The sequence below is a fragment of the Salmo salar genome, chromosome ssa26 (genome assembly GCF_905237065.1).
Source record: "Salmo salar chromosome ssa26, Ssal_v3.1, whole genome shotgun sequence".
Classification (NCBI taxonomy): Eukaryota; Metazoa; Chordata; class Actinopteri; order Salmoniformes; family Salmonidae; genus Salmo; species Salmo salar.
Window position 1 is genome coordinate 13,784,818 of NC_059467.1, and position 14,951 is coordinate 13,799,768.

Consider the following 14,951-nt stretch of genomic DNA (forward strand, 5'->3'; position numbering starts at 1 on the left):
CCCCTGTTGGGATTCTGCGGTCGTTTCGCACGGTGCAGAGGAGAGCTAATTAGCCGCGTGCTCTGCTCTTATGGCTGGCCGTGGCACACTAGCTCAGTCAGTCTGCTGCAGAGCTAGATTAGCACGGGGGGACCAGCTCTCTCACAACCCCGGTCTCGCTAGCTGTCTGCCAGATGCAATCGGGCGGCACGCCAGCGTGGCACAGGTCCACTGCCTGGCTCCCAATGCATCATCTCTCCATACATACTGCATTGTGGGAAGAAATAAAAGATACATGAATAGCGTGTTTCAGGGAATACAATGATTCGTTTTGACAGGTTTTTTGGAAATGGGGGATTATTGTGTGTAACCATGGCAGTGGGGTGTTGGTGGTGTAGTGGTGGTGTTCTGATGAGGGGAGGCAGATGCTGGACTCACTGTTTGGTGTTTCTGGTCACTCGGCAGGACATCTGTAAGTCACTGTGGTGCCACAGGACAGGTCACCGGTGTGAGACCAAGTTCATGCCCGCTGCCGAGGGCACCAGCTGTGGGACTGACATGGTAAGTGTACCATCTGTTTCCATGGCAATGTTGCCCATCGTGAACGGGATGGGAGGAGACAGGGATTTCCCTCTAACATTATCATTCAGCATAACACACTTTCAAACACACACAGATGTAAAAACACACAGGAACGCTTACACAAATGTCCAAGGCCCAGGCACAAAAGACAGGTTCACTCACAAATCCACATATGCACACACCTGCAGGAGCGTTTTGTGCATTGTTAAATGTCCCATAAGGACACAAGGCTCCTATTCTTTTTCCACAGTGAAAGATGATATTGGGAGAGAAAGAAAGGTGGTGATGTGTGTGAGTGTGTGGTTTGGCTCAGATAGACCTAGGTCTCCAGGTGTGGTGCTGGGCATTCACCCAAACCAGGAACCTCAGCACTGGGGCAAGCCAAAGATCCTACCACCGATACTAACTCTAGTTTTTCCTCTCCACCCCGCCCTCATCTCTCTCTCTCTCTCTCTCTCTCTCTCTCTCTCTCTCTCTCTCTCTCCAACAGTGGTGTCGGCGAGGCCAGTGTGTGAAGTATGGTGACCACGGTCCGAGAGCTGTTAACGGTCAGTGGTCAGGATGGTTGGAGTGGTCGGACTGTTCCAGGACCTGTGGGGGAGGGGTGATGTACAGGGAGCGATCCTGCACCAGCCCCAGGTACAGTACTGTTAGTCATACTAGGGGGTCGGGTGGGGTCATAAGAGTTCACTACTGATTTAGAATCTCACTCTGGGCTCTTTTTATGCATAGCCTACTAAGGGAGAGTGGGGTAAATTGAGCAATTTTTTACGTTTGGTATCACTTTGTCAAGGGAAATATGGTATTATTTTTAACAAAGATATCTACATATATTTTAGGATGTTGTGTATCCCTGTAAATAATCCGAATTCATGTAAAAATTACAGTTTTTAAAACAAAGCTTGTCCCAAAAAAGTGGTATCTTGGCCGAACTTACCCCAGGGATGAGGTAAGTTGAGCCATGGGACAGGGTAGGTTAAGCCATCTACAAATTAACATAGGTCAGGACCTGTTGTTACCTCATATCCCAGCGATAATGCCTTGCATTACGCCTGTAATGAAAATACTTACATTTGCTCAACTTGCTCTTGGCTCAACCATTGGCTCAACTTACCCAATGGCCATTGGCTCAATTTACCCCAAGACAAACATTTTGACTATATTAGCCCACAAAGCTACAAGGATGCACTTTCATGCTAGGTTTAGGACCTCATATTCACACTTATAGAGACCCCAACTGCTGTATAGAACAATCTTAAAATGATCTACTTGAAACATCTAACACACCAAATTCATTTGACTTGGTGAAAATCCGTTTTTTTGGACCTAATTTGACTCCATAAAATTATGACCTCTTCCTAAATATTTGGTCAAATTATTTATGTTGTGTATGGTGGCTTAACTTACCCCTTTGGCTCAACTTACCCCACTCTCCCCTACCATAACAAGCCTAGATTTGCACTGGGTGAACTCAAGAACCCCTGGTAATACCCCAGAGAGGATTATTACTGTGATAGTTACTCCTCCCTCTTTTGAGGCACTTTACCTTGTCTAGCAGAGGTAACGCTCCATACAAGACGGCTGATGGATAGATGAGCTTGAGGCATGATTAGCCACATTTTACCTCAACTGTTGCTTGTCTTCGCTAAGTCTCTACCAGCACTACCATAGAACACATGAAGAGTTCCACATACAGTGTGTCTGCTCTGTGCAAACAGAAGAGGGTTGGATTTGGACAGGTAAACATGGCCTTCCTCCCAGTCAGCTCCCCCTGACTTACTAACTGAGCACCTGAGAGCGTGGCCTGCCTGCCAGTTGGCTGTCAGCCCATTAAACGCTATTATCTGTCAGTCTACAAACAGACAGCAGGCCAGATTAAAGGGTTCTCTCTCATGCCAGTTTAACCTGCTCAGCCCATGGTGTTACTCAATGCTCTGCCTCAAGCTACTCGTCCAATCTTCTGACTTCCCTAGGAAACACGAACCTCTTCTTCTTCAAGCAGTCACAGTCGAGGCAGACACTGAACACGGACACACACAAGTAAATATAGAGACGTAGCACACAAATGCCCCAACACTAGATTCAATTCTCAGGTCCATATTAGTTTGTCAGATCTTCTGTGCACTTGGGGGCTCCCAAGTGGTGCAGTGGTCTAAGGCCCTGGTTCGATTCCAGGCTGTATCACAACCAGCCGTGATTGAGACTCCCATAGGGCGGCGCACAATTGGCCCAGTGTCGTTAGGGTTTGGCTGGGGTAGGCCATTGTTGTAAATAAGAATTTGATCTTAACTGACTTGCCTAGTTAAATAAAGGTAAAATAATTATCTCTTTGCTAGATTGTTCTCATAATACGTCTGATTGATGTCAGGCTTTGTGTGCTTGTTGCCTGGTACACCCACTAGTAGTCAGATTGATGTGAAAGCTCAAGAAGATTCTGGATTAATTTGAGATTACGACTCCCTCTGAGGGCATGTTTGGCTTTGGAGGGCTTGGCTGCTTCAGAAAAGGACAAGGAGCTGAAAGAAGGAGGGACATTATTGATGGACAGGTGGCTTAGATTTCTTAGCATCTGGCTTGTTCTCAGGTTTGTGTCTTGCAGGATGGGATGTGATCATGCCTATTGGATAACATCCAGGCACTCAACCACTTTGATTGCATCAATGATATTGAAGACCTCAACTCAAACCTTTCCAGTGTGTTGAGAACACTGATTTCTTTGTTCCATAATATTGATGAATATGATGATCTGTTAGCCACACTAATTAGACTATGATCGAGAAATGTAATTCAATAAGACTATGATTTAGAAATGTAATGGCAGATATGATTTCCAGGACAGTTTAGTGTGTGTGTCTGTTTGTGTGAGTGAGTGTGTGTGCGTGCGCGCTCGTGCGTGTGTGATGGTGTAAGCCCAGGTGTTTCCTCCCAGCAGTTGCAGCAGGTTGATGGAGGACCTCTCCTCTCAGCACAGGCATGATAGAGTAACCTTCCCAGGCACAGGTGTTCCTATGCTGTCACTGTGTGTAAACCATGTGGCATGGGAAGTCCACCTTACCTTCCTCACTTACGTATGTCTCTTTTCGTTAATGGCGTAACGTCACAATGGCTTTTACTGGTACCTCAAATCAATACATGCAGTCAAAAGCAAGACAAATACAAAATCCCACAAGTGGGAACCCTCAATTGGATTGGATGTAGTGGCTCAGCAGAGAGTTGGAAACTACTTCTCCCTCTCCCCCAACAGTCTGTCCAGTCAACAAGCCATGTGTGTTGGAGGACTGGCATTGGTGAGGTGCTGTCCTGTCTGCTGTACCTGATTGTTCACTTAATCCAGCTTGGACCAGCCTGGGGAGAGAGAGAGCCAGACGCAGACAGACCCTCATGATGTATAATGATACTGACTGTATAATGATGCACATTATACAGTCAGTGATTAGCAGACAGACCATACATGGAGCTGTAGAAGTATAATCCACTTTAAGAGTCATGTTGATTAAAAATGTTTTGGGGCATTTAAGATGTCTTTTTAGTAAGAAGCAACCACTAAATCCTGGTTGATGTTGCGAATTGGGAGTCATGGCGAATCATGACCTAAAATTTTTAGTTTACCTACAGGACCTACATGATCTTAATTTGATCACCCTTTTGCAGGATAACTTTTCTGCAGTGCAGGAAATGTAAAACTTGTAGTGTATTTGATGTTTAAAAAGGCCTCTGAAGTTTATAATTTCCACTTAAAAATGTTCCCTTACGAAAAATGCATCCACCCCTACACAAATGTCCATTAATTATAATCCACATAATAGTTTACATTTCCTCTTGCTGCAGGATTATTTTCCTGCTATAGCAAACTGGCTCAAATTAATATCCTACATCTATACAGTATGGAGCAATGATATTTATGATATCATTGCCCTTTTAGGGCTCCTGAGTGGCGCAGCGGTCTAAGGCACTGCATCTTAGTGCAAGAGGTGTCACTACAGTCCCTGGTTCAAATCCAGGCTGTATCACATCCGGCTGTGATTGGGAGCCCCATAGGGCGGTGCACAATTAGCCCAGCATCGTTAGGATTTGGCCGTCGTGTAAATAATAATTTGTTTTTAACTTGACTTGACAAGTTAAATAAAAAAATCTAATATAAATGATACTTTACTTCTCTGCTGACTACTTTCTGTGTTTCTGACAGTTTGTGGTCCATTACAGTATTAGAATCATATCTACAGTAACTCCATTCTGAGCACAGTGTTTTCCCTTTCACCATTGGACTGTTGGATCTGTTTGTCCCTTTAAATCACATTTTAGCTCTGATCCGTGAGAACAGGAGAGTTTATTTTAAGCAATCTGTCAGATTATTTTGGCAGCCCCCTCTTGGTATAATCTGTGGTTCTGGAGATAGATTGCCCTCAATCTGCCCACTTGTTTTGGCTATCAGGCTGTAACATCCCCATGTAGTTTACAGATTAGGAGAATATGTTCTCTCCTCAAAAACCACAGAACATATTATGTAATGTATTATGCAATTATATTAAGTAAATATTATATCTTTGTTTGCAGAGCTTTAAAACAGTTTCAAAAGTTTCAAATCATCTTGAAGAGACTGTCGATAGCGAGCTAACGTACATCTTTGCAGGTGTTGTAAAATATATATTTTTTATCAGTCTCATTTTAATTTTGTAGTGAGGGAAGCCCCCTCTGAACACAGCAATCACCTGGCAGATGAAATAAATGAACAATCTTGATAAATATGGCAACATAGGTTGGTGTTTGATAGTAAAACCCTTTATAAGGTTGCATGGGACCGGAGATGATCAGATTGCCTGTTTCACGACAGCATCTGACAGGCTCTTAAAGATGCTTTACAAAGGCTAAAACACAGCAGTTATTGGCAGTGTGTATCAGGTATCAAGGTAAGCCCCATTTGCAGATTGTGTGAAGTAACAATGTTTATTGTAACAACAGGGGCATGCAAACGACAGGTCAAGGCAGGCAGGGGTCGATAATCCATAGTAGAGGCCAAGGTACAGGACGGCAGGCAGGCTCAGGTCAGGCAGAGTGGTCAGCCGGGTGGGTACAGAGTCAGGACAGGCAAGGGTCAAAAACCAGGAGGACGAGAAAAAGAGAAACTGGAAAAAGCAGGAGCTGAGACACAAAACGCTGGTAGGCTTGAACAAACAAGACGAACTCGCAACAGACCGACAGAAAACACAGGTATAAATACACAGGGGATAATGGGGAAGATGGGCGACACCTGGAGGGGGGGTGGAGACAATCACAAAGACAGGTGAAACAGCTCAGGGCGTGACAGTGTGTGCAGCCTGTGACGCTATCAGGTTGCAGACCCCTGGGTTAATCGCAGCCTGGCATAGGGGAGGTCCAGTAGGCTCTGAGGGGAGAGGTCAGTAGGGCTCACTGGGGGCTCCGCACCGCACAGAGGGGAGTGTGATCCAGCAGGGAGGCCCAGGTCCCAGCAGGCCTTTGATTCAGGTGGGAGTACTAGTGTGGCGTGACTGGGGAGGAAGCAGGGCAGCAAAGTAGGAGGTCCAGTGGTGGTTAGGGGTGGTCAGGAACCTGAGAGAGATGACCCTGTGCAGTGGTGGTTGCTGTGTGAGGGACAGGGAGGAGGATGAGAGAAAGGGGGGACAAGGAGGGGGAAGGGAGAGAGCAGGTGATGACTAGCCAGACAGGATGACCTCTAGTCCACTGAAGTTTGGACTCATTGCTGTCGCAGTGAGATTTAACGTCCCCCTGGGATGCTGGAGGTACAGCATCTGTTGAGAGAGAGAGAGAAGAAAATAAAAAGGGTATAACAAGAAGTTAAACTTGGCTGCTAGCCCCTCTTATGCATGTGAGTGAGTAGTCAGCTATCCAAAAAGTTTTGGGTGATTTTATTTGGCCACCCCAATTCTTCTGGAATTTTGATATATAAAAAAATGGAATTGTTGAACATGAAAGACTAGAAAAACACCAGCAAATCAGCTCCAAGTGATTTAGATTTTTGAAATCTGTTCCAAAGTATTCCCACACATAACAGAGAGATATATTTGATGGTATAAAAATGTAAGCAAGGTTTGAAATTATTATGTTTTAGTCAAATTTTATATTTGTTTGGGCTTCTTGCGGTCAATTTGCAGTCTACAAATGATTTGTAATTATGTTCCGGCCCCCTGACCACCCGCTCAAGAAAATATTTGCCAGCGGCTGAATGTAGTTAATGATCTTTTACTGCATCTCATCTCCCAGAATGAAACAAGTAGCACCCGAACCCCTGTTAGAACCAGACAACGTCTGGTTGTCTGCAGCCCTCATAAGCAGTCTAACATATGGGCCTGTATGTCTCCGTTCCTAAGCCCTATTAGGATCAGACTGGGAGCTCAGGCCCAGATCTCTGCACACAAAATGAGCGGCGCTCTGCAAACAGGAGGTTTACACAGACACCTTTAATAGAGCCTGTCATTCTGGGCCTTTCTGGCAGCTCTGGGACGCACCAGAAAGAGGTTTGCCACCCAGGTTTTATTTGTGACAATCCACTGTTATCAGCACGTGCATTTCTCTGTGTAAGCTCCGCTCAGATGAGTGTTGACAGTAAAATATATTATGGAATGTGTGCCACTTTGTTGATGAACATAATACACATATCATGTTTTTGCTGTGTGTGGTTTGATAGGTATTAGTGGTTTGAGGTTTTATGCTTTACCACAAATAGGGTTTTTTTAAATTGTGTTTTGCTTTGCTGTTTAGTGTCTGGGCTGATGTTGTTGTGTTAGCTACATATTTGATCTTGCCAATGAAATCCAATAATATTTCCCAGAGCTTGTCTGGGTGACTATGACAAGTGTTGTGTTAATTTGTTTCTATTTTGGTTGGCATTTTAACCCAGACTGTCTACTAATGCACACCCATCTACCCAGGGCTTTTGAAATGAAGACTTATTACTCAGTTACTTGAATGAATCATGGAAGACTTTCCTTCTCATTTAACAACGCACTGTTCCCCATGTGTGAACACGCAAGCACACACACAAATACCAACATCCACACATTCACTTAGCTGTAAGTGAACGCTGGCTCTGCTCCAGCCTAACGGAGATTCATTTGCTTTGAGGTTAGGCAGTGGAAGCCTGCCCAAGAAGTGCACCGCTCCACTTTAAAACAGCCTATCAGGCTCACAACAGGGAAACGGTGTGAGTAGGTTCCACAGGAGGTTGGTGGCACCGTAATTGGGGAGGACGGGCTCGTGGTAATGGCTGGAGGGGAATGAGTGGAATGGTATCAAATACATCAAACACGTGGTTTCCATGTGTTTGATGACATTCAATTCGCTTCGCTCCAGCCAATAATAATGAGCCGTCCTCCCCTCAACAGCCTCCACTGGTAAGTTGTTCCTAAGAACAGAAGGCCTTTTCTATTCATGTGGCTGACTGGAGATACTTGTGGCTGCTGTCTTCACAGGAGTGGTTGGGAACCTGGATGAAAACCCATTAACCTGAGTAGTAGTGTTGTTTTGAGGCTGTCGTCGGATACTTTGTCTTGACTTGATCTTGTTGAGTCTTAAATGTGATTTATTTCATTCTGCTTTGAAACTGTCAAAACAGGGCCCTAGAAATGTTGGCTTGAGTCCCTTCTCAAGCCACCGGACTATTTACATTGATTGGTTTTGTACACTGCTGCTACTCGCTGTTTATTATCTTTCCATAGTCACTTCACCCTTACCTGCTGAGGTAATTTGTGTTGAACGTGAGGAGAAGAGAATGCCTGCCCTAACCTATGTCACATCTGTGTTGAGTCTACGTGGGTTAATTGTCTGTTGTTTTAGGCCACAACACAACGGGAAGTTTTGCCAGGGCTCCAGTCGTCTCAACCAGCTGTGTAACACAAAGCCGTGCCAGCCCAGCGGAGTGAACTTCCGTGCCCAGCAGTGTGCTGAGTACAACAGCAAACCCTTCAGGGGATGGTACTACAAATGGAAGCCCTACACCAAGGTGGAAGGTATGGCAACTATTTGTTCAATTCCCCCTGTAATTAGGAACAGGGTAAATGTTGAATGAGCAAATAGAGTCCATCTAGAATGCACCTCATTCAGCCAGATTTTATAGATTCGCTGTTTGTTAATACAGTGCAAGCTTGTTAAAAGTGCATTTAATTAACATTGCAGATTGATCAAAGCGTTATGTCCTGTTTCAACTCTCAAATTAGGATGACTTTTTGAATCTTTTGTGACAAACCTTGTTTACTAATTTTAATGTTGAAGCCAAAAATGTGCCTCGTGTGCACCATATCAATGTGTCAGTCTACTCATGCCTGGTAGTGCTGATAACCTGTCAGTCTAATCTACATGGAAAACATGTAGCCACCTGCTCTCTCTCAGGGAGAAGGAATATATTATAAAGGAAGCCCTTAAGGCAGGTTTTACCTGTGTCTACAGCATACATACTGTATGAGTGAGAGAGACAGGAGGGAGAGAGAGAGAGAGAGAGAGAGAGAGAGAGAGAGAGAGAGATAAAGAGCGATAGAGAGAGTTTGGCTGTCACACCATTTACCTTAGTGAGACGCTGATTCATGAAGATGCAAGCAGTAGATCCTGAAAAGCCTCTTGGGGCCTGAGTTGAACGGTCGCCTCCGTGATTGTAGAGTGATTCCACACCGCTCGCCCTCCTCTCTCTCTCTCTCTCTCCCCCTGTGGAGGGACACTCCCTAAGGCCCAGCCCCCAGAGCAGCCTGTAGTGTCTGACCGTGGCACCATTTCAGAGGACAAGCTGAGGTATCAGGAGGTAAGGGCAGTCTTATCCTGGTCGAACTGGACTCTAAGCACCAAATCCAATAGACTTCATGAAATCAAGTGCCTTGGCCTACAGAAGTGAATTACTACCATTAAATGTCAAATAGAAATCCATAAGATGCTTCTGGAATGCATTCAGTGGTTCACATCCTCGGTAATGGAAGAGATTGACATTAAGGCAAAACGGAAGGAATCTGAATAGCCTTAGTCCCAAAACTGAAGCTGGTCAGATAATGATGCCCCTGTGCCACCAGGCTGTTGCCATGCTGCTGGTAACACCCCTGTCATTAGACTATGACTGTGTGTTGTACAGTAGAACCCGGGAACCCATGTCTGTAACACTGTGTGAGATCTGTGGAGAAGCTACCCTCCCTGACGTATGTGAATTGTGCCAGAGGTCTGCTACTCCTTTAGTCCCCAGAGGGTCTGCTACTCCTTCAGTCCCCAGAGGGTCTGCTACTCCTTCAGTCCCCAGAGGGTCTGCTACTCCTTCAGTCCCCAGAGGGTCTGCTACTCCTTCAGGCCCTAGAGGGTCTGCTACTCCTTCAGTCCCCAGAGGGTCTGCTACTCCTTCAGTCCCCAGAGGGTCCGTACATTGCACTGCAGTGGACATGCATCGTTAACACAATAGAACCCTGAATACACTATTCAGCATTACTCCATCGATTGGCTCCTAACTTGCCCTCATCCACTGGCGAGTACGGTTCCTTCATTACCATAGGCCTTTCCCAAGCCCCACATTGTAATATGGAGAGTACCAGTGACAGAGAGAGGCCATACGGAGGTTTGTCCTCTTTATGTAGTCCTGGAGACTCACATCTGGGAAGGAGGAATTGGTTAATGCACAGGTGCAGAATTACCTCCATGATCTTGTTTATAACACATGTTAAATCTTCTCTATGTCCTCTGTAGCTGAGGATATCTGCAAGCTGTACTGCATCGCTGAGGACTTTGACTTCTTCTTTGCCATGGCCAGCAAAGTCAAGGATGGGACGTCCTGCTCAGACCACAGAGGGGACGTGTGCATCGAAGGAGCCTGTGAGGTAAAGTGCAGATTTGAGGAACATGATGTACAGCGACGCATTAACTACATCTAAGTCTACTGAATGTGATCTAGAACCCCGGCTGCTGTCTGTGTTATCTAAGTTCCTTCTGTTTCTTCCATCTTGTAGCCAGTGGGTTGTGACCAGGTCCTGGGCTCTAAGGCAACTCTGGATGCCTGTGGAGTTTGTAGAGGGGACAACTCCACCTGTAAGTTCTTCAAAGGCCAGTACGTCCTCCAGCACAGAGCTAACGGTACGTCAAACAAGAAGACTGACGGGTCAAGAGAGTGGGAGCTCTGTTGTAGGACATTTCTGGCACAGTGTTATTGGGGCAGAGTTATCTGAACATGACAGGATGAATTCTCTAGCAGATGCCACTGTGGGGGAGACAGTCCCTTCCTCCAGACCTCATACTATACTCTCACAACTGGCTAAGATCACTGTGTGTGTGTGTATGTATGTATGTGTGTCCGTGTGTGGCCCTTTAAGGGTCCAATAGACAAAGCTCTGTGACTGAACTGAAAAGTGACCGCTTGGCAGACCTAGATGTTGGGTCATGGAGCACAGGCTGGGGTTGCTTCTAATACAGTGGAAAGTTATTTATGTGGCAGCTTGCAGGCGTCGTTACACCAGGGCAGCCGTATACTGCAGAGAGTTATAATGGTTTATGCTGTCTCAGTGAATTAAGCTTACTGTCTCACCTCTTTACTGAAAACACAGCACCATATGATCATGTTATATAAAACACTGTGTAATTCAATGTACAAAGGTAAGATTAAAACCAGGGAAAGTTGTTAGTTGAAAGGAGTTTTCTGCACTGGTAATCTACTTTTGGGTTTGGTCTTGATGATAATGCATCCCAATAAAATACTTGAATATACCCAGGACAGTGTTGCCATGTTGTAAAAAATATGAATCTCTAATAAATCAATTTCCTGACTCTCAGAAGGTAAATGAGCTCTTTCTCTCCCTGTTCAGAATACTACGCCATGGTGACCATCCCACCTGGAGCACGGAGCATCCGTGTTCAGGAGATGGAGATCTCTACCAGCTACCTGGCTGTGCGCACCCTGAAGAAGAAGTACTATCTGACAGGGGACTGGACGGTGGACTGGCCTGGAAAGTTCCAGTTCGGTGGGACGGTGTTTGACTATCAGCGCTCTTTCAACCACCCAGAGAGCCTGTACGCGGCTGGACCCACTAATGAGACCCTGGTCTTTGAAGTAAGCTGCCCCTTCGTCCCCGTCTACCCTGACGTCCGTTAGCGAATTAGCGGTGACAGGGCCTTGGCACAGGGCTCGGATGCTCACTCAGATGAAAACAAGGCTGGGCTGTAGTGCAGGGTGGGCGGGAAAAAAGAGAAAACTCTCAACAACAACGAGTGGTGCAGGGGAGTAACGCTACTGTTCAGGATTAATTGTGTCCTGATTCTGATGTCGTCGGGGCTTTCATCTCTATAATCAAGAGGTCTGGGGTTCAAACAGCTCGCCATGCGCTTTGAACTTCCAGATTCGTGCACTTCATGCAAAAGAAGAAAAAATCTGAAACCAGGCCAGCGGCTTTAACTTCAATAGAATGGCAGGGAGAGGTGTCAAGCATCTCGAAGAGGTGGCCGAGAAAGAGAGAGAGAGAGAGAGAGAGAGAGAGAGAGAGAGAGAGAGAGAGAACGACAGAGTGAGAGAGAGGAAGAGAGAGAAGGGAGAAAAAGTGGTTAATTAGGCTAAACGGGCCGTCATGCTTCCATATTCACCACTGAGGTCAAAGTGGGTGGACACCTCACCTTATGTGTCACAGGCTCTAGTATGTGATCCTATGATTTAGTGTTTTCCTTTTTAAAACGTGTTGTTAATAAGGATGTAGACATAGCAGCTGGTTGGACACTGCACAGTTTACACACCCTTAGCACATTCTTTTGTATTACCTGTCAGAGCAGAGGCCTAAGCTCTGAGGTAAATGCAAGCCATTACTTGTCGTCACTCATTGCTGCAACTGATGGTCGAAAAGAATAGAAATTAAGCTCCTGACAGTCGAATGAAAATAAGTGTTATTGATTGTCCTTGGAGAATAAGTCACTCTCAAGGTTGCTCATGCTTTAGTTTGTAGATTTAAGAGTTAGGGTGTTGAGAGGCAGAGGATATATTCCCCAGATAGCTATGTAAACGGTGGCAAGCTATTTTCTCATGCCCTTTGAACTCTTAAAAACAGAGGGGGAAAACCAGGTGAGTTTGGAAAGTTTGGTTTGTTATCTATCCACCAAAGGCAAGGTGAAAGTCATGTAAAAGCTAGTTTGGACAAAGCCCTCGGCCTCGGGCTACCTGTGAACTGAGAGCTGAAGTTTAAATGGCGCCTATAAATATATGAGAAATGCCATAGTAAAATCCCTGGAATGCCTTTCAGTAATTTTGGTCATTTTGCAGAAAGAGCAGATTTGACCATGTAGTTTCTACATGTTTATCGACATGTTTTTGTTAGCTTTACATCACCACACACAGTTGGAATGACCTGATTTGATTGACTTTAAAGTGCTCCATTCTCAGTGTGGTAACGGCATGCTGCTCGCTGCACTGACATGGTTTCTCCCATGTAGCCTGAGAGTCATGTGTCCACTAGTGCGGTTAGCAGTAGCAGGGTTAGCAGTAGCAGGTCGCTGATCTGCAGATGAGAGGACATTAATCTCTCTAAGTACGTTCCGTAATTACAAAAAAGAAGAGAGAGGGACACAGTTTAAAAGATTAAAAGAATTCTGCAATTGAACTGTATAGATCTGAAGAGCTTGGGTCAGGGCACAGAGAGAGAGACTTAAATACATTCCAAATTAAAAAAGGTAGCAGAAAGGGAAGGAAACTGGGTTCCACTGAGCCTGGCAGATCTTTTATGCTTTCGTGGAAAACTAGAACAATGTTGATGGCTCTGAGACCCTGACTCGGCTAGAAACAATTCATGAAAACAAATGTTGAAGAGTGGTGAAGGTAAACTCTGACAGTGTTCATGTATATAGCCTAATCAGACAGGAGAATGGCCAGAAAAAGGCAGGGAGAAACGAGACACAACATATGGTGAGCTCTAGGGATGTTATTTGAAATAGATAGGGATTATCCTCTGTATTGACATTCTTGTGGCAAAGTGTTTGGTGGGGTCACGTCAGTCGAGAGCAGAGGATTGTGGACCTGGGCAGCAGGCAGGCAGCAGGTGATGCTGGGGAGTTGTAGCCATGTCTGCCACTCTGTAATTCATCATCATTTTCCCCTTAGCCTAATGAGCGCTACAGTGAAATGAATAATATACCCTGGGACAAAGTATTAATTATTATTTTCATAGGCATTAATCTACTCTAATCATGTGAGAATGGCAAAATGAGATGTTGTTAGATTGTTGGGTTTTTGTCTGTTTGAAACCACTGTGGCATATCAGAGAGAAGTCATGGACAGTGAATTAGGTTGAGGCTTGGATGGAAGTGGAGGTGGGGAGAAGGGCATTAAGGGCTGTGGACTATCCCAGGCAGGCAGGGTTAGGGAGGGATATCTCGTGTTGTGTCTGAAGTCAGGGCTCCAGATGGACAGGGGAGCCCCTGGGGCTGCGTTCTGGAACTTGTGTTTGCTGTGCAGTGCCAGCAGTAAATTTGGACCGGTCCTGGACAGGCTAGTGTGAAAGGGTCCAATGGCACAGCTCCAGGGCAATATATTTAGCCTGGAAGCTCTGGGGGTTAGCTTAAAGCTTTATTAAGTTCATAGCTAAGTCAACATTTTCCACCTCACTTTCTCTTTCCCCTAAACCCTCTCTGCAACGACTCCTCTGATAACGCTTTCAATCCAATTCGGTTCTCACCATACCTACTGCCGAGGTTCTTGGTTTCTGTTACCTGTTGTGGACTCACTGGAGAGTGCCTCTGGAGCCCGTACAACTCAGTACAGAGCAGTCTCATGTTCGCATGTCCTGCTTCACTGAGCTTTGGAGAGCGCACGTTTCAACATCTATCCGGATGCACATAAAGTTCATACCGCTGACCGTGCCCACGGGACAGATGTACAGTCATTTTATCTGATCCCAGTACATTGAACAGGAGGACCTTTCCTTCAGACATCTGATGCCAGTACAGATGTCTTCTCCATGTGTAAACCCCCTGTCTTTACTCTAGTTGGACTACAATAGGGATAATCTACGGTGAGGGCTGAGGCTGTTATCATGTTTTGCTGGTAAAACTCTGAACCCCCTGTAGTAGTTAAAGCATGTGTGTGTGTGTATCTCTTACTGGTTTACATACACAACAACATTTGAGACAAATGTTAGAGTTTGATATGAGAGACAATTACTTGTAATAGGTAAATAATTAGCTATTTGCTTGCATGCTTGAATCTATTAAGTCAGTGTCACTGCCGCTGGGCATTGTCAACAAATCCCTCAGTTGGGCGGTTTGAATATTGACCCCAAAATGTTTTGACCAAGTCTATGGGGAACAAAGCAGCCCTTCATTTTGAGAGAGAGCTTTCCACTCCATTAGAAGCAACCCCAGCCTGTGCTCCATAATCCAACATCTATGTCTGCCAAGCGGTCACTTTTCAGTTCAGTCACAGA

The 14,951-nt window shown here is 45.3% G+C and overlaps 1 protein-coding gene across 1 annotated transcript in view; it reads left to right on the forward strand.

Moving 5' to 3' along the window:
* The window catches only part of LOC106587290 (A disintegrin and metalloproteinase with thrombospondin motifs 18), a 47,806-nt gene that overhangs the window by 18,402 nt on the left and 14,453 nt on the right, over positions 1-14,951 (forward strand). The window contains exons 11-16 of the mRNA XM_014175539.2: positions 445-540; positions 1,052-1,200; positions 8,374-8,546; positions 10,249-10,379; positions 10,509-10,632; positions 11,358-11,602. Coding sequence (XP_014031014.2) covers positions 445-540; positions 1,052-1,200; positions 8,374-8,546; positions 10,249-10,379; positions 10,509-10,632; positions 11,358-11,602 — 918 coding nt within the window. The remainder of the gene's footprint in view (positions 1-444; positions 541-1,051; positions 1,201-8,373; positions 8,547-10,248; positions 10,380-10,508; positions 10,633-11,357; positions 11,603-14,951) is intronic.